This window comes from Schistosoma haematobium, chromosome 1, assembly GCF_000699445.3.
Source record: "Schistosoma haematobium chromosome 1, whole genome shotgun sequence".
In the NCBI taxonomy this organism is placed as follows: Eukaryota; Metazoa; Platyhelminthes; class Trematoda; order Strigeidida; family Schistosomatidae; genus Schistosoma; species Schistosoma haematobium.
In genome coordinates this window covers 19,902,792-19,924,128 of record NC_067196.1, presented here as the reverse complement: position 1 = coordinate 19,924,128, position 21,337 = coordinate 19,902,792, and the positions used below count along the sequence as shown (strand labels likewise).

The 21,337-nt window shown below is 36.3% G+C and overlaps 1 protein-coding gene across 1 annotated transcript; it reads left to right on the top strand.

Annotated features, from left to right (window-relative positions):
* Nucleotides 1-7,592: 7,592 nt before the first annotated feature.
* On the top strand, nt 7,593-20,028 carry WDR69 (Dynein assembly factor with WDR repeat domains 1; the record flags this gene model as incomplete). The annotated part of the gene is made up of 9 exons (XM_012942124.3): nt 7,593-7,654; nt 7,696-7,768; nt 7,805-7,949; nt 7,983-8,041; nt 9,222-9,346; nt 11,937-12,077; nt 15,919-16,268; nt 16,645-16,854; nt 19,831-20,028. The coding sequence occupies exons 1-9, from the start codon at nt 7,615-7,617 to the stop codon at nt 20,026-20,028; spliced, it is 1,341 nt and encodes a 446-aa protein (XP_012797578.2). The 5' UTR covers nt 7,593-7,614.
* Between the last annotated feature and the right edge of the window lie 1,309 nt (nt 20,029-21,337).

The window sequence follows — 21,337 nt, the reverse complement described above, 5'->3', positions numbered from 1 at the left end:
TTATTAAACCAGTCGTGTTCTCGTGATAAATGTGAGTCACTACAAATCTTTTCCAAGGAATCGATAGAGATCCATTTTATATGATGGTGCTTCTGTAGTGGCATCGGGCCTTAAACATACAATCCTTAAAGCTGAACACGAGACAACTGGGAAAATACATATTCAACATTTAACGCGGAGAAAACCCGATGGAGAAGGTGGTGACAATAAATTGGATTAGTTTGAATCCATCGTATGGCATGGCTCGGTCTTGCAGGCGTGGCCATTGTTAAATGTTAACATATACCTTTTATTCTTGTTAAATATATTGTTCTATCTCCAGCCTAAGTGTGTTCTCCACCATATATTGATGGTTGGTACGACGCGTTCATGTAGATAATAATGTGACTACCACGTAAGATCTTATAGATTAGGCAGTTACATCGTGACAAATCTGCAGTCTTAGGGTTAAGTCTATTGTTAGAGCTGTACTAATATCGTATTAGACCATAAATTCTACACTTCTTGTGACCCAGCATATCTTGTCATGTTGAGGTTAGTGCTCCTTTAGTCCCCTCTAATAGTTCCCCATTGTAATTTCCTCTTTGAAATGTAAGGTTTCAAACCTGTTGTCGAAAGGTATCTTGAACCCGTTGGGTTTGTCAGTATCATGAAATAAGGCTGTATTGAACCTTCGTAATGCGGTTTCTTCGGCTTTCCAGTGCTTCTTTAGCTTCAGTTTCAATTGGCAGCCATCAGGTGGTGATCTGAAGCAATGTCAGCCCTCCTCCTGATTCTCACGTATCCCAATGACCTTCTAAATTTTTTAGTGGAGCAAATATTATAGGTCTCATTCCCTGTGGTGAGCTTGTGTTTGTGGTCCTCTCCTGATCACTTCTCTAAGATCGTATACAACCCCTCGCAAAACTGGTCTTTACCTTCGTCATTGCTATCATTGGTGGGTGCGTAACATTGGAGAACATTCATTGTGATCCCCTTCTTCTCTGATTTTAATGATTCTGCGATGATCCAGAATCCATGAGATTTCCATCATATAAGTGCCTTTCGTGCTTCTCTGGAAAGCATCAGTGCAACTTTTGTGTGTGGGGCATTTTCTTCTTCATGATCAGAATACATCAGCAACTATTCCAAACCTAGCCGTTTCTGTCAAGCTTGTGTTCAATCGGTTTCACTTATTCCAAGTACCGCCAAGCTGTATCTCCTCATTTTCGTTGCTATTGATTGGTCCTACCAGTCTCACACTGTATGAGGATTCTATGTACCTATGTTAATTGGTGTTCTGGTTGTAATTTGGGGAATCGACTCCATGACTTCTTAAGAATCAGAGCTTTTACCATGAGACGTCATGACTGTTCTACATGAAAACCCTTCATCTCATATGGTAGAGTTTAAATGGTTTTCTACTAGTTGACGTCTTCCAGGAAAGTCGTCTTCAACGGAATGGGGTTGCTGACCGCATGCCCAACCCTCAACTTTTATACGGGCTTGGGACTGGCAGTAACTCTGAAGCAGCTACAAGCACATCACGCACTCTTAGTGACATACAAATTTTTAGATAAGGAGACTTCGACTAACTGGTTTAAGGACCGACAAAGCTGAAGCCCAACTCTTAGAGTCCCACACGTCACCATACCCAGATTACGTTTTTGGATCGGTCTGGAAGTTATCACGTATGTTGATGATGTCACAGGTATTCAGTGTTTGACAACGCTTCTACCAGTAACACCTTCTAATATATTTCGTTCCCACCCAGAGAAATCAAAAGACAGAGTCGAGGAGATCGGAAGAGTATATTTGGCGATGACCAATATATCGGAATTCTCTGATCTAATCTGGCTAGCGATTGCGGTAGATGTTGAGCACAGCGTTACCACACGTGATCTGGTGCGGATGCCTGACCGAGCGCCTTCAGCTAGATGAGTCCACTAAAACATATGGTCAGCATCCAATGTCGAAAACTTACAGAGCTATTTATTTTGGGGATTTATTTACCGCTACAGATCACTCCCTCCCTAGTGGGGTAGTGATGACCCTAAGACGTGGCCAGCCAGAAGTTTAAACCCAACGAGTTTGTCGTTGGTAAACACTCTTCTGATAGCTTGCTAGGTTTAGCAGCGTCTGGTCGTCTTTCCTTACTATATGGAACCGAGGTACAACATAGTAAAAAAAAAGAAAAAGTTGCAACGAAAACTTCGACTTCTCGTAAACTGCATCGTTCTTTTCCAGCCATCCTGGAAAAGAAAAAAGAAAATGTAAGTGCATGTCGCAATACACTCGTATGTGCGTAAAAACGCAATCTCGGCGAAAAAAATGGAAAATAAACTCGAGCACACGTAATAGCGTTAAAAAAAATAATTCTTCGTTTTTTTTTGTTTTTTTTCAAAATATAAATATATAAGCATATTAAAATTGTTTTTTAAAGAAAAAATTTTATATCGTAAAAAGAAAAATCGAGATAATATAAAATGTCGAGTAGTGCCTTGCGTGCAGTAGTCGTTTAAATGTTCTGGAAATCTTACTCTTCTTCCAGAACGCGTCGTCTTAAGTTTATTTTCCGATACATTCGGAGTATCATCGCTAGTGTTGGTTGTCGGTTGAGGAATTATGAGTGTAGGAGTCGCGTTGTGTGATTGTACCGAAGGAAAGTCGACGTGAATAGGATTTCCTTCTAAATACGCTGCTTTTAAGCGATCGATGCTGATGATATCGTTGGTTCCGTTCTTATCGACTATATAGTACTTAGATTCACGTTGAAGAACTTTGAATGGTCCTTCGTATGCTGATTCGAATGGTCGTCGATGCGAGTCTCGGCGAACGAAAACGTGTGTACTATGTCGTAAGTCAGGTTGAACGAAAACATCGGTTGATTGTGGTCGAGTGGAAGCAGGTTTAACTGAACGCATTGCGTTTGTAAGCCTGTTCGTGTAGGAGGTTAGATCCATGTTCACTGAAGAGGACGAAGGATACACGAATTCTCCTGGAAGTCGAAGTGTCATTCCATAAACGAGTTGAGCCGCAGTGTATCCAATGTCAGCTTTCACTGCATTGCGAATACCTAGTAAGACGAGTGGAAGAGCGTCGGCCCACTGTGAAACGTTTGCAGCTGATAGTGAAGCTTTTAGTTGTCGGTGAAAGCGTTCTACCAACCCGTTTGCTTGTGGATGGTAGGCGGTCGTTCGGAAGCGAGTGATTCCTAGAAGTGTGGTCAGACGACGGAAAAGTTCAGACTCAAACTGACGTCCGCGGTCTGTGGTGATGGTTGAAGGGCAACCGAAGTTTGCTACCCATCGTTCGACGAAGGTGCGGGCCACTGTTTCAGCAGTGATGTCCTTGGTAGGTACTGCTTCTGGCTATCGAGTGAAACGGTCTACGCAGGTTAAGAGGCAAGAGTATCCATTTGAATCTGGTTAAGGTCCTACCAAATCCAAATGAACATGGTCGAAACGAGCATCGGGAGTCTTAAATGAGCCTAAGGGACATTTATTGTGTCTGATAACCTTAGATTTTTGGCAGCTTACACAGGAGCGTGCCCACTCCCTCACGTCTTTATTCATTCCAGGCCAGCAAAACCGTTCTGCTATAAGCTTGATGGTTGCACGGACGCCTGGATGAGAAAGTTTGTGCAATGTATTGAAGACATTGCGTCGATAATGTTTCGGCACGATTGGGCGATCCCTACCTGTAGATGTGCCACAAAGTAAGGTTTCCTTACCTGTTCCCATCTGTTTGATGCGTAGTTTAAGGGTTGTAGACGATAACTCGTGCTGAAGATCAGTGTCTTCTTTTTGAAGCTGGGCGAGTTTAAGAAGGTCAATTCCTTGGAAACTGTTCAAGAAAGTTATGCGAGATAAGGCGTCTGCAACTACATTGTTTGCTCCAGAGATGTGTTGAATATCTGAAGTAAACTGCGAAATGTAGTCCAGTTGTCGAGACTCACGGGGAGAGTACTTGTCTGAAGGAGAGCTTAACGAGAAAGTGAGCGGTTTATGGTCAGTGAAAAGAGTGAATTCACGGCCTTCGATATAGTGTTGGAAATGCCGTACAGCACAATACATAGCTAGGAGTTCCCTACCGAATGTGCTGTACCTCGATTCGGTGTCTAGCAACCTTCTAGAGAAAAATGCCAAGGGTTGCCAGGAGTTGTTAGCCCATTGTTGTAAGACGCCTCCGATTGCCGAGTCCGATGCGTCTACTGCGATACTAATGGGTGCTTCGGTGTCCTGATGTGCGAGCGTTGTTGCTTTAGCAATCAGTTCCTTAACTGTGGAGAATGCTTTTCGTGCGGTGTCGTCCAAGTTGATGGATTTCGCATTTCCACGAAGTTGGTCGGTCAGAGGTTTCATAAGTAATGCGCATTTCGGTATGAAACGTCTATAGAAACTTACGAGGCCGTTAAACGTGCGTAATTGCTTGACGGTGGTCGGTTCTGGGTAATCCAGAATGGCCGCCACTTTGGTCCTAAGGGTCGGATACCTTGAGCATCTATAGTGTGTCCCAGGAAGTTTAATGAGTCGGTTCTGAATTGGCATTTCTGAACGTTTACAGTAATGCCATGTTTTTGTAGTCGTTCGAAAACAAGATCCAGATGCTTGAGATGTGTTTCTCTGTCCGGACTTGCGATTAGGCAGTCATCAACATACGCATGTACGAAATTGAGACCTCGAAAAACGTCGTCTATGAATCTTTGGAATGTTTGAGCAGCATTTCTTAGACCGAAAGGCATTCGCAAAAATTCATAGAGTTCGAAGGGAGTTATGATAGCTGTTTTCGGTATGTCGTCAGTAGCCATAGGGATTTGGTTATACGCTTTAACCAAGTCGATTTTCGAAAAGATAGTTGTACCTTTCAAGGTAGCTGTCAAATCGTGAATGTGAGGCAACGGGTAACGATCGGGAATGGTTTTTGCATTCAATCGCCGATAGTCACCAGTTGGACACCAATCGTTGCTGTCCTTTTAGGGACCATGTGCAACGTAGATGCACATGTGCTGTTTGACGGTCGTATGATTCCTAAGTCTATCATATGGTCGAATTCGTTTTTCGCTAACCTTAGCTTTTTGGGAGCTAGTCGTCGTGCTTTAGAAAATACAGATGGTCCTGTAGTCGTGATGTGATGTGTAACGTTGCTGGTTACACACGGTAATCTCGGTTGCGTTTGTTGTATCCCAGGATACTTATCGAGAAGTGGCTGATAGAGTGGGTCTATCATATGTTTAATTGTGACTGGGGATAATCTGCAACCAGTAAAAGGAGTTACGCAAACGGATAAATTAGTGTTTCCGTCTACTAACCTTCGTTTGCGAGTATCGATGATTAGATTATGGTGTTGTAGAAGGTCCATACCAATAATTGGCATAGAAACATCAGCAACAACGAAGATCCAGTGAATGGGTTTGCGTAAACCCACGTTAAGGTAAACGTACCTTTTGCCATACGTAGCGATCGGTTTTCCGTTTGCCGCCTGTAAGTTTAGGGTCGATTTGTGAAGTCGGTCGTTAGGATTTGCTGGGAGAACGCTAACTTCTGCGCCAGTGTCGACGAGGTAGCGAACTCTCGTTGTCACATCTGTGACGTGCAACAGACGGCTTGGAACTTTCCCGAGTTATTTTTCGAGTCAGTCGGTTCTGGGTTGGGAAAACTGCAGGGTTTTCTGAAATTCCTGGAAGACTTTCCATACTGGTTATGATACCAGCACCAGTCGGGGTTATCCGTCTCTTGTGGTCTAGAGACAGATCGCTTACGTGAAATGCTTCTACGTGGGGTGTGCGATCTCTTACGGTCGTTACGAAGATTAAGATAACGCGTGAGTGTATGACATAACTCGGTTATGTCATTCTGAGTCGTTTGAGGCTTTTCTTTGACTGAAAATACCTCGGTAGTAGAAGGTTTCGTAATTTCTAAAATGCGGTCGGCAGATGCAGCCAGTTCGTCTAAGGCGTTGTTCTGGAACGAGACCAGAGCCGCTTGCACCTGTTGGGGAAGTTTAGACAAGAAGAGTTGTTTGAATAGACCTTCGTCGAAAGTTCTTAGGCCTATAACCTCTCTCATCCGTTGCAACATGTCCGACGCAGAACCGTGTTGCAGGTCGATGTTATTGAAGAGTTGATCTAACCTTTGTCGATCGGTTAGATCTCCTTGTTTACGAATCGAACGTTTTAATGTTTCGTAAGGATCGGAAACATCACTAGTAAACATACTAGGTGTTACGTACCTGTTGAATTCGCGCGGTAGTGCCTTGACTACTGCGAGGAATTGTGCACGTGTGTCGTTCACACCGTGCTCGGAGAAGTCGGCTCCTGCGTAGCAAAACCAGGCTTCGATGTTGTCGGGCCAGAAGGGCATGAGGTGGAACGAAGGTGGGGACATGGTCTTAATCTTAAATACCTTAGGAGTCTGTTCTGCCATAGGGGAATATTAAGTACGAGAATACAAGGGAAAAATATATAGATATCCTGAAACACAATGTATAAATAATAAAAAATAAGGCAATAATATATAAAAAATTCCCAAAAATGAACAGACTCACAGTTGCAATTAGGTGTACTAGATCACGTCGGTCTCACCAATGATGATGACACAGGTATTCAGTGTTTGACAACGCTTTTACCAGCAGCACCTTCTAATATAATTTGTACCCACCGAGAGAAATCAAAAGACAGAGTCGAGGAGATCGGAAGAGTATATTTGGCGATGACCAATATATCGGAATTCTCTGATCTAATCTGGCTAGCGATTGCGGTAGATGTTGAGCACGGCGTTACCACACGTGATCTGGTGCGGATGCCTGACCGAGCGCCTTCAGCTAGATGAGTCCACTAAAACATATGGTCAGCATCCAATGTCGAAAACTTACAGAGCTATTTATTTTGGGGATTTATTTACCGCTACAATTGTTTTGAAGTAGATGAATATTTCTCAATGGTGATATAAAAATAACCAAGCAACCTCCAGACGTAGCCAAAAAGCCATGCACAGATGGTTGACTACTTGGTATAGTGTACAATGTCCATGTTGAAAAACGTAAGTATACGAGGACTGCTGGCGTAGAATCTGGGAATTAGCTATTCACTAATGTAACATCTGAAATCTAAAACTCTTCGATAGTTGATATATGAATGGTTGCAAGACTTACGACCACAGACCAGAAGTACTAAGACCGAGTAAATTGTACAACCAGACAAAAATTTACCGAGTGAAATTTCATGCCTAACAAATATTGTTCATTACAAAAATTATAAGAGCACGTTTGCTGCAGATTTTTGATATTAGGGCTCTCAGAAGTTCGGTAACCACGTGATCATGAATCCAAATACGTATGTGTTCGCCTGAATTACACTTGCAGGCTTGCATGTCAAACAAAATGATTAAATTCTGTCAGGAATTGGGATAAAGTAATATAATAGAAACAAGCATATGAGCGACACGATGAACTGAAAAATCAAGAATATACAGCAAACAACAAAGCATTATTAAGAATTTACAACTAATAAAGTGACCATCCATCACAAATTTGTGTCACTGCACACTTTTATTTAAACCAACAATTTTTTATCCGTTCATATCTTAGTTACAAATGACCTTGACCACACTAGTTTTTTAAAATATAAAGCCTCAGATGAAGTTGAAGCGGTTTCTTTTACGATACTACCCTCCAGGTAAACTGAAAATGTCAAGCGAAACATTCCTAATATAAAAGGTATCATACTGGACTATGAACAAGGTGGAGCTACCAAAACAAAGTCTATAGACCTTTTGGAATTAACACCTGAGTAGGTATACAGCTCACTTTAATTTTTTGCTTAAAGAAGTGATACCGAGGAAATCCTGAAAGAGTTATGCAGCAAGGAGCCCTTAATCACTGAGAAGCGGAAAATTCAAGTTCAGGAGTTAATTGAACGTTTGAAATCGAAGCTTTGTTCCAGTAGTAAAACTAAATTTGGTCAATATAAAGTATAAAAACATCTATTCTAACTAGTACTGTAGATATTACGTGCACATATTTTGCCCCTGACTAATGTAGCCTTCAACAAAAGTGGAAGCCAGTAAGTTGTTAGACCTGTCATAAGTATGATGACATATTATGTAATGTGATGACGTTTTCGTTTTCTCGGCCTTCGATCAGCATAAAATATATAATTTCTTGACCAAATTTTCATATATTTGTTCTAGTGGCTATGGATCAAATGTTTTAATTGCTGGAGGTTAGATCCATTTTGACTGTTATTTTTGACGTTAGAGTATAGAAGTTTAGCTCAAAGTCTTCGAACTATCGCTACAAATGACTGATTTATTACTATTAGATACCATAAAATGTGATTAGATTAGAATTTGAATATTCACTTTCCATATTTTCAACTTGACACTTCTACCTCGGTTTCCATTTCAATCCTGCATTAGAACTAGGACAAGGCGTATAATAACGTATAAGCCACTTATCATTTAGTATCAACAATACAACAGACCATCATATCATTTGCCAAACGCAGTGGTCAATTTACACTTTCACAAAGCAGAATAAATGATAAAAATGCCTAGTTTTCTGACCGTGAAAACTCCTACAGAAAACGTCTGACCTAAAATCTAATTTATCAGGTGAATTCAAAAGTTTATACATTTCATCTGGAAACATTTATATCAGATATATCATATAGGAGTCAGTTTGTCCACTTATATCTTCATTCGCACCAAGAATATTGAATTTTAGGACGATAACCCTTGTCGGTATTTTATACAATAAGAATATTTATGAAAAAGTCTTTGCTTACCTTGATCTGTTTTAAGAAAAACACTCCTATTTGGCACTTTTTTGGTGAAAAGTTACGTTTTACTGACTCAGGGGGGAAAAACTGAGGTATATAAATGTGAAATACGATATGAAAGGTATTTATTCACTCTCCTTTAAACTCCTTTACAAACATAGTTTGGTAAACTTATGACCACTTTTATTCAATTAACTGATTCAGTACAGACCATTTTTATTTGAAAATAATTTTTGTCGTGGAAATTTATCATTTGAAAACTACTAATCACTGGACTTCTATTCAGCGATTATGTACTTAATCCAAGGTCAGAATTTTGAAGAGTACTAAATTAAAACAGAGCAGCGTTTTGCTGCTCCCTGCTTTCCATGAGTTTTTATGGTTGATTTCAGGTGGAAATGGAGATAATTTTATGGTAATTGTTGTTTATTTCTTCTGACACTATTTTATACATGTTATATAGTTTTATTACTGGATCTTATGATCGTACATGTAAAGTTTGGCAAACTGAAACTGGATGTGAAGTATACACACTGGAGGGACACAGAAATGTGGTATATGCAATTGCATTTAATTTGCCTTTCTCAGGTAACTCGATCTATGTTATATATATCGTCACCCTTAAATGTAACCAAAGTCTACACATCATTTCATAGGTACACCTCAGCTTTGGATTACCAAGGGCAGAATTTCATTCGTTAAATATTATCTATTAGATATCGATGTTAATTTATCAATTACAATGTGTGATTACGCACCGAGATTGTTGCTTTTTTAAAAAAGTAACAGTCTAAAAAAGAATTGAAAACTTATCAGTCAATTAACAATCCTTACCCAGCGAGTAATAAAGCAGGAGCCACAACTCAATCTATCAGTCACCCAAAAGCAACATAGAATCTGATGTGTGTGTGTGTAAATCGGTTCAAGTTGCCGTATCTCGTAGCCCCGACAAGATTATGTTGCCAGGGCAAACCCCGGATTGGTTGAGGTAGTAGCGGTATTAATGGTGATAGAAAAAAATCAGAGATTGAAGTTACAGCCCGAGAGGAAAATACATATTAGGGAAATTATGGAAAAAATTGTGAGGAAGTTAAAAACTCAGGATCCAACAGAAGACAACGGGTTAATACATTTGTGTCATTTCCAACTATTTCGGGTCGTCATTCAAAGTTTCTGACAATTGGTCACGATAATCACGTCGACCCCTACTAGGTGATCTGCACCTACTTATATGGCTGAGTCTAATAATCGCTGTCCTCATGGACCTATCTTATGTCTTAGTTTGACCGCACCTCTAGTTGACTTCCAACCTACTTCTCTATCAGATATCATCATTGTTTGAGGTTTCAGGTGGACAAACATGCACAATACATGTCCTAATTACTTCAGTCAATAAAAATGTACTACCTTGTCAACAGATTTGCCATACTTATCTAGTAATCGATGTGTAACCCCTTAATCACTAACCAAATGGTCCTAAAGTATACAAAAAATGCTTCGAAAACACCTACCATTGAATACTAGTAACCGTCGAATACCGACCATTTTTAAAGGCCGTCTTTCACACTCCTAACGAAGAACAGAACAAACAGCTGTACTGTAACTACTTGTATTCGTTAAGTTTGTCACATTAATGTCATCAAGGTTCGAAGATAGTTTTGTTCATTAGTTTGAAGGTAGTTTTCATCAAAGATTAATTCTGGCTAAAAACTCATTGAGAGTTTGTGACTGTTAAAGTTATGTGTTTGGCTAAATAACTGAGCGTTTATAGTTCAATTTTGTTATTAATAGCTGGCGGTTATAATCACTTATATAGATTATAATTTGAATCGTACCTTTTATCTTAGTCAGTTTTTAAACTTCACAAAGTTTATTTTTGTTTACACTGGGGTTTAAATCCACTGAATTTTCGAACCTTCTGTAGAAATCAACTGACGTTAATTTTTATCTAAGCTTCTGAGCACACGGTCACGTGTCGTGTAGAGTCTGGTGTTCAGAAACCCAATAAAAATTATTATACGAAAATTTATGGAATGTATTACAAGCTTTAGTTTGTGAGATGTCTACGTTATCTACCATGTCCTTAAAACTAAATAAGAATGCCTTATAAGTTGTTTATGTCAAGTTAGTTACAACAAAACATAATATTCTGTATGAAAGCTAACAGCTATATTGAAATTACAAAACGAGACAACATCAAAATAAGAACGAAGAACACCAGAAATGTAAACTATCATTGAAGCAGATGTTCAATGACTACACTAAAATTAGAAACAACTGTTACAAGTATTAGGGAGATGTAATTACAATAACATAAAATGAATGTTACCAGTTTATATAGTTAGTTGGAAACAATATTTACGGACAGATAGCATTCCATTTTTAAAAACTATTAAAATTGAACTAACTACTGAATATTAGTATGTAGTATAATCTAATGTACGAAAAGGAGTAAGAAAGGACGAGAATATTGATAGAAAATGTAAACAGACGACAACGAGATTTAATTCTTTAGTCTGCTTTTTAAACACAATGGTACCCATACTTTAAAAATGTGCAGGTGAAGAGATTCACAGAACAAGTAACTAGTTTTTTTATTGGGATTTACAATGCCTTACAATTTATTTTCAAAAGCTACCCGGTTCATTGAAAATCTAGACCTGAATCTATTGAAATCAATTCAAAGCTCTTATTAGAGACTACAAATAGTTAATCAATTAATTAAACTAACCAACAATTATTATTACTTTTACAATACACTAAGAGGTATAGTAGTTAAGAAATCTGTACAATAGTACAACTTTTTTTAATTTATCGTACATAAATTCAAACAAAAATATTAAATTGAATTAAACTAAAATATATTTAATATCAAATGGGTGTTGTGGAGATTGTAGTAATTTCAATGGTTAAGATCATGAGTCATTTGAAGATAGACCACCATGAAAAACCTGGAAGCGCTGGAGTCCCACAATAGGACGAAACGGCCGTCCATTGCTTCCATGTTTTCCATGGTGGTCTAGCTTCAACTGACTCATGGTCTTAACCATTAAAATAATATTTATTATTATATTAAAACAGATTGAAATAATGAATCTATGAAATTCATTATAGTCAATTTGTTTCATATTTGTTTATAATTCATTCAATATTCATTATAATAATCTTTTTATTTTAGATAAAATTGCAACTGGTTCATTTGATAAAACTGCTAGATTATGGAGTGCTGAAACTGGTAAATGTCATTATATTCTACAAGGCCATACAGCAGAAGTAGTTTGTATACAATTTAATCCAATTAGTAATCTTATTGCTACAGGTAAATCACAAAGTTAAATGTTTTTTTGTAAAAATGCATATTTGAATATTCAATTTTATCTTATTTTAGTGAAAGCATTTTATGATGGGATTATAATTTATGGATGAAACAATCAAACATAAGATAATAGGTCTCGGATTTGGGCATGAAATTCACTCATTCATTTTGGCTAAATAGAGTCTTGGCATTATAGCTAATGTCAGTTCGTGATGAAAACCCTAAAGCTAATTCCTAACCTTAATCATCAACCGTAAATCATAATTCGAATTCCTCACACTAATTTATAACCCTCATCTGGTCCTAGTTATCAGGTAGATACTCTCAAGGTCAGTCTAGCGTCACTCAAAGGTCTCCCATAAATTATAGTCTCATTGTGTTATATATTTTTTCGTCAAATTTATGTGATATTATTTTGTCCATTTTATGTAAACCTAATAATTATTCATGGCAAAATCTATACAAACAGACTTAAGTTATTTAATTCATGAAAAGTAGAATAGTTGTATAATTTTAATCGATAATTTCAGTCAGGTTTGATAGAGCTTTTCTCTATCAATTTGTGTTACAGAGACAATGTTACCGGAGGCAATCATATTATAACCAATTTTAAAAATAAATGATCGTTTGCTACTCATGATTAAAATCTTTGATAACTACCACTTGATCATAATAGCTCTCTTCACATTACGTAAGAATAAGATTACAGATGAAAGTTGAACTACCTCCTTTGTCATACTTCTGAATGGACAATTTTCTAATTTCACCTCAAAGAAACCTACTAGGGTTGAACCTATTAATGACTTCATAGTAACTTAATTAAACTTCCAAAAGAAATTCGTGTTGAACAAAAAATATATATTTACCATGTATTTGAGAAGTCCTTTTAAAGAGGAAATACAAATACTTATTTCTATTTCTCAACTTCATAGTTTACTATATATGAATATAACTATTTCCATCAGAATCATTTTCGTGAATAAAGGTGATACATCATGTAATGTCATCAATTTGTTCACCATTTTTAAATTCTTGATTCTGTAGAAAAAATTAAAAACTGTCTTTTACATTGTGTTTTATTACGTCTCTGTGTAGTAACCTTAGGATTACTGCTGGTATTCCAAAGGTCACGTGTTAAGATGAATCTACCATTATCTATAATTGGATGAGGCGATAAACCGCTTTATTTACTTTTAACAGAGCATTTAGTCTGCATGTCACAGCTCCAGTGCATCTGAGAACTGCGTATAAGCCCTCGAAAACTGGACGTGTTTTTTCAAGCTCATTCGCTCAGTCTTTTATGTGAGGTCGTTGTTCGAAGATAATTTCTGAACTTCGCAACAGTCATGGAATAATGCATTAATCTGTTATGTGCAGACTGTTTTATCTGTAAGGACTATATCTAATCCCATGCTAGGTTGAGTAATTACTTGCTTCTCATAGGAAGTTTCATTCCAATGCATCCAAATGATACCAGTCGGTGCATTAATAGAAAGCTATTTTTTTTAACTTATCAACAGAACTCCATCAAACTCCCATCATGCTCCCAGAGTTCATCTCTTACGTTCACAAGAAGCCATATAAATATACTTAAATAAAATCAATTCTGGGATGCAAGTACATGCAGCTGACGTATCCGAAATAGGATGAAACGTGCGTCTTAAGTTCTACTGCTAGCCACCACCTAACTCTGCTTAAAAAGCTGTGTAAAATAGAAACAGACATCAAGCAAACGGTTGAAGTTGTCCGAAATTTATTGAAGGATAAACATAATATTATCAAATGTTGACCAAATACAAATTAAAATATAAGATTGATTCCTAAACTTTTAAATACTACTAAAAAATACAACAATTATTCAACGATAACATACTAGAATAAAATAAAAATAATGGGGTTCATTCCTTTCCATTACATTCTTTTCATTTGGCTATAAGAAATAATAACAAATCATTGATTTAATATTGATGTCATGAATGAATCAATATTAGACAACCATTGAAAACCTGGAAGCACCGGACGGCCGTTTTGGCCTAGTACAGGACTCCTCGGCAGTACGTATCTCCAATGGTGTTAATGTCCATTCATGATATCAATCTTAACTCAAAAATCTCCACATCCCTATACTGAAAATCATTGGGTTCTTTTTTCAAAACGTTAAAGACTTAATAACCGACTCAGTCAGTCAGTCAACTACAACGTAGGCTCAGGCACATATATGCACCTCATTAGCACAACAAGATGAACAACAAATTCATGGAAGCAGTTACGTTAATGGTAGTAATATATAAAAGAAAGATTATGCATAAGGATATAGTACAGGAAGAAAGAATTAGTACGTAGAAAGAAAGATATGAAGCAATTTTAATCCCATAGTTTAAGGGAAGACATAGTGTGTACACTTACGCTATTGTGATCGATTCTGAGCCATGTCACCAAGAGTCTCCAACCATTGGTTACGATAGTCACGCGGACCCCAACCAACTAGTCGGCATCCAACATGGCTCAGACCAGAAGTTAATAACTTTATGGACTGATGCCACGTTTTGGTTAGGCCACCCTTAACTTTCTTATATTCGTCTCCAACACTAGGCAACATTGCGCATCGTGGTAATCGGTCTTCAGGCACACCTACCTAAGTTCACAAAGGGCGGAAGAAATCCAGGTTCAGAACGAAGATTTATCTACAGAACGGTTCTCTAAGAAATATATGTAAATTAGTTACAAATCTCAACTCGTGGGGTGTCTGTGGCGATTAATGCGTCCGTATATATGGAAAGGAGAGTTCTTCTTTCAATTATTACGTAGACTAGTGATAATATTTGGTAGCTTAAATGACAATCGGTATCTTTGTCTACAATCAATAAGGACTATCAACTATCAAACGGAGACTATGAGCATAAAAATATGGAAGCTGCAGTTTTTAGACAATGATTCAACGAATTCACAAAAACTGAAAGTGACCACTACGAGTGCTGAGAGACTTTGTGTTCAATGACAAATAAAAGAGATGTTATTAGTTTATGTAAATACTTAGGAGTACAACATCAAAACATATATAGGTTACACATCAACTTCTTTTTGCCAATCTCCTTTTCGTGTATTACTTATACTACTAATAATTACTAAGTAACTAGTTTTATTTCTCATAACTTTTGGGCATCAAGACATAATGGGAACGAAATCAACGGTTTCCTTGTGTATTCTATTAAGCCTTTACTTATCCTGAATATTCTTTGAAATTTCCATTCTGAACCATTCTTATTAACTTCTAACACTCCTTCTTGACACAACTGTGTTCTATTTTGTGATTTATCTTGTGTTCTGAAGACTTACACTCATTCACATATGGGGCACATTTTACTTAAGATAGCGTTTCTGATTGTGTGAAATTGACGGTCGGACATCTCACTTTCCGAGGTTAAAAACCCATGGTGCTTACTTTGCTTCGGATACCAGGACTGTACTTTTAAACAGATCCTGCCTTTTGGTTTAAGACTTACGTGAGAACTAATCGCTGGGTTGGAATAATTGTATGGAATTTCTGAAGACTACTGGAAGAAAAATATCCATTTCGCTTTAAAAAATGAATGAAATCTATCAGTCAAATTTACTACTTTTACATAAAATTGAATGAATGATCTGAAAATTAAGATTCATTAGTGATTTGTAAACTGTCCAAACAACAGCGTAGAAATATAATCCCTTTTAAATTAATTTTAACCATCTACAAAGATAATGCGATGTATGCTGGATGATAAATATTTTTCACACTCAGTTTTTCAGTGAGTAGATATTTTATTATAAATGATGCTTAGAAATCATTGATAATGATTTATTTTAGGTAGTATGGATACTCTCGCAAAATTATGGGATGTAGAAACTGGAAGTGAATTAGCCAGTTTAAATGGTCACACAGCTGAAGTTATTGCATTACAATTTTCTCAGTGCAATTCAATTACAACTTATGGAACATCAAGTGAAAATAATGGTCCTTATGGAGATTCTGTATGCGGAGCAGGTAATGGACGCCTAATGTTAACAGGAAGCTTTGATCATACTGTTTGTTTATGGGATGTAAGAACTGGTGAACGCACACACCATCTGATTGGTCATGCTGCAGAAGTCTCAGCTGCCTCATTCACTTATGATACTTGTTTAGTTGCAACAGCTTCAATGGACAAGACTGTTAGAGTGAGTTTGATTACAAACAATATAATCGAATGTTTTAAGATTGATAGTCTACGGTTAGAATTGTAGTTCCAAGGTACTATGTGTTAACTAAGACGGAAATATTAATGGAATCATCATCAGCGACAATAGAGACAATCCTTACCTATTTAATATATTTATGTTACCAGATCAAGCGAATCTTGTTCTAACTGTTCTGAAAAGATTTCAGGCACAGGCCACATACAGCGAAATAAGTAAAAAGAGACTGATAAACCTAATCAGAGTTCTGATTTTAAATTCATAGTAAAGAAAAGGTACTTAACTGTACTTCCACAGTAATTACGACTATCACTTATTTTTTTCCTAACATTTTATGCAAATTAACTAACACGTCTAGGTGTGGGATACTAGAACTGGTCGTCAACTACACTTGCTTACCGGTCATCAAGATGAAGTATTAGATGTAACATTTGATCCCAGTGGTCGACGTCTGGCTAGTGCTAGTGCTGACGGTACCGCAAAAGTATGGAATGTTGGTATAAGTGGAGAGACAAAAAGTGCAAAATTCCTGTCTACACTTATAGGACATGAAGGCGAAGTTAGCAAAGTAAGTTATCTTTTACTATTAAAAATTATTTTATCTTTAAATATGGTGCATTCGACCTCGGTTTCCTTTTTATCGTAATTTATTTCAGTAATTTGCGAAATTTTTTGATTATTTTGTAACTTGGACTTTAAAGGTAGAGTACACATGTAGATTGTAAGTATTCGGTCAAATATACATTTGAAGCGTTGTTCAGGTACTGTTGAACTATCAGGTGAGTAATAATGAGGTTAGGCAGACGGTTTTTGGGTAGAAATGACTAGCTGATTTGTGAGGATATTAGCCTTCATTCAATTAGGTGATTGGGTTATGTGTTACTACAGCCTACTTCAATGTTGAATGCTACCTGACATGAGTGATTTTGAAGAAAGATAAAAGTAATTGAACGAACAAATTGTATCAGCCTATTAAATCCTTGACTGTAAAAACGGTTTACATCAAGAGGTCTTACTTGGGATCCGGAGGACACTCACAAAATATGGTTTGAGAGACTAAATCATGTGGTATGAATCTGGACCCACTGGCTCAGATGTATCCAGTCATAGTCATTCTATGGATCTTGGGCTTACTGTTGTTTCACACTCTTGGCTTACTGATTTCATCTTCTTCTTTCGAATGATACTTTTGTGCTAAGCTTCCCAATGCAGCTTATGTTATTTCCCTTCTATTGCTTCTCCTGTCCGTCGGTTTCACTAGATGTGTTGATATCAATTGTAGTAACTTAAGTCGACTCACATTCGTGGGTCATCTCATCTTATTAATGACCAGTCGAATGACCAGTAACATTTCATTATAGAGGCAAAAGTGGGAGATTTTGGCGTTTTAATAACGGAGACCTACGAGTTCAAGCTATTTAACATGTTCTTAAGTTATTCGAAAATTTGTCTTAAATCCTATCGAAGCTTCCGAATATACAACAAATAGACATGTAGCATCTGAAGATTAAAACATAAGATTATCTGCAATACGATATTATTATTAAGAACATTCAATTACAATAATAAATAAATTGAATATTATCTGTTTATGTCTATGCTTAGAAATGTTAAACTAACAGAAGAGATACCACGCTGTCCCTTCAAAAAACACTAGACTTGCTTGGTTACTGAATATTAGTAAGTAGTATAATTTAACATACAAAGATAATAAAGATGGAAATCTATACAGACTTGACAATGAGGGTAAAATAGCTTGATCCCAATAGGAAATTAACTAAAACATATGGAGGACACTTTTTATGAATCTAGAATTCTGTCAGGTCTTAAATGAGTAATTTATTTATTTAAATTAAAGCACATTGCATTAAAACAAGGCGTCACATTGTTATATCCACTGATTCACTTGTAATAATTTGTTTCTCGATTGTTGGACTCTCAAGGACACTTTTAATCTAACTCGATATTCGTTCTCATTGTAATTCCTTTTCGATACTTGAAATGCCGGTCACGTTCATATATATATATATATATATATATATATATATATATATATATATATATATATATATAAAACCTCTCGGGTGCAATTCGCTCGATGTGCTTGCAACTTTTTTATCTGTGCTGTAGTCGCCACTTATTATTGCCTTCTGAATTCAAACACCGTTTAGATTTATATAATAACGGTTATCAAGGTGATTGATTAACGAAGCTAAGCCACCACAAAAGATTCATGCACAATAACATATCAACGATCGTTGTGGTGATTGGAGAAAGAAAGTAATCGGGAGTTTGGAAAATAGCATTGTTGTGACTTTATGTCCGGCTTTTTTTCACGTGATTTATCCACCAATCAAAATACGACTTATACAATCTTAGCACTGTACCAAACCAATGGCGTTCGAACAGTATGAGCAGCCTAGCGTCCTTATTGGTCCTATGTTCGCCTAGCCCGTCCACTTGAGTCCAGAACACCAATACCAGCTTCCACTATGCGAATCATATATTTCAAACATACTGGATTTGTCTATCAACCAAAGAGACATCAACCCACCATAAAATAGGAAATAATATTTATACAAGATCAAGCCAATAAGTGGCTGTGAACGTGGAAGACAGTAATTAATAAACTGAGTATAATTTAAGAACAGTAAATCGTATAATAGTAAATTATGGGTCAAAATGCAGCTTATAATAAGAGGAATATAAATATACATAATCTAATTACTGAATAATTATACAATGAGAATATTAGTCCATTAATAGTCCTTGGAAGTTACCCGCAATTTAATCTTCACTAGGATATAACAAGCATGATTTTCAAAGAAGTCGGAATTGTAATTGAATAATTCTATACATTTATTGGCAAATTTGACCTTGAGGTATATAGTAAAAGTAACGAATAGAAAGTAGGAACGACTAATCAGATAACAACAAACGTCAGTGTAAGAATCTGAACTCGAAAAAAGTTGTCACAGTTAGCCTTAAATGTAACATTTATTATTTATCAATAAAATGTGTTAAAGCTGACTCATAGAGGCGAACTTAATGAACTATTTATGATTCTAGGATTAGGATTTAGACTTTAAAGTTCGGATGAATAGTTTACAATCAAGAACTACGGTGTCGATCAAGGTTACAGAATGAAGTTTGTAATTTCAAATTAAGAGTTCAGGTTAGAGGTTAGGATTGTGATTAAGCTAACGGTTAGTCTTAAATTCTAATCTTAAACTTTTCATTGTAATTGTGAATAATACTCTAATTTTGAACATTTAACCCTAAATCTTAGTCTCTAATTTTAACCAAGACTCCTGAACTTTAATCCTAACCGTAAACTTAAATTCCAAACCGTAAATTCTAATTCAAATGACACTATGGTATTCTAGTATTGCTTACGTCATTGAAACGAACCAACTATGTTCGATATACAACATTTTGTCTGATATATATACTACGAACTTGAAGTCACTTACTCATTTCTGAATTTCTCGCCCCTATAAGTTGATATTTTTTTAATATTAACCATTATTGTTTTCTTTACCAGGTATGTTTTAATTCACCTGGTAGTCTAGTATTAACAGCTAGTTCAGATAAAACAGCACGTTTATGGGATGTAGAAACTGGTGAACTAAAAGATATTTTATCTGGACATACAGATGAAGTATTTAGTTGTGCATTCAATTATGAAAGTGATACAATTATAACTGGATCTAAAGACAATACATGTCGTATATGGAAATAACACTTTTAACAATAATCATTATCATGAACTTTCTTTGACTTCTTTTGTGTGTGTTCTTTTTCTTAACTCGAAAGGTTTCTTCTAAAGTTCCTTAAAAAAGAAAGTTGTAATTTTTACTTGAATTTCATTTCATTTTGAAGAGAAAAAAAAGAAGAAAAATTGCATTTCTTGTGTATATTCACTTACCTCGGTGTTGTATAATTTCAAATCTAATATACACTATTTATTGCTCAGTTATTCTCTTTCCTTATATATCTGTATATTCAAGCACATAATACTAATTACTAGATAATAATTACTAACATACTTAAATGAGAAATAATGAAATACACCACTGAAAGGATGTATTTTTTAAGAAATTATTTTACCTAGAATAATAATAATCTTTATTATTGAGTGATAAGTAGCTTCAATGCAGCACCAGACTTACCGCCTAAAGCTAAAGATCATATCATGTTATTCGATAAGGTACTTTTATTTTTAGCATGTATGAGCTATCAACTTTATGAATATGACAATAGTTTGTATTAATTTTAGTCCAGAAATCATTGACAAGATAAGATAGAAACGTAATTAATAAATAAGTGACACTAAAGTGGTGATTCAAACTGATTTATTCATAAACCAATATATAAATGGTCCTGTTTTGTCTATTTCAAGTAATCGTTTACAATAAAGTCTAAAATGAAAATCGAAATAAAATATTGAGGATCTTAAATATTTCCAGATAAATATATTCAGATCTGTGTTTTCATTAATACGATCATTTATTAGTCTATCATTGATTTTCATTTAAAATAAGAAGGTATTTGAAACCTTCTGAAATTTTTCTTCAGTTTTACTCACTTACTTACACCTGTTACTCCTAATGGAGCATAGGCCACCGACCATCATTCCCCAACCCACTCTGTCCTGGGCCTTCTTTTCTAGTTCCATTCAATTCTTGTTCATTTTTCTCATGTCTATCTCCATTTTCCAGCGTAATGTGTTCTTTGGTCTTCCTCTTTTCCTTTGGCCTTGAGGATTCCATGTGAGGGCTTGTCTCGTGATAAAGTCGGGTGTTTTCCTCAATGTGTGTCTCATCCACTTCCAGCGCTTCTTCCTGATTTCTTCCTCCACTGGGATCTGGTTTGTTCTTTCCCACAGTTGGTTGTTGCTAATAGTGTCCGGCCAACGGATCCGAAGTATTTTGCGTAGACAACTGTTAATAAACACTTGTATCTTCTGGATGATGGCTTTCGTTGTTCTCCAGGTTTCTGCCCCATACAGTAGAACTGTCTTGACATTTGTATTGAAAATCCTGACCTTC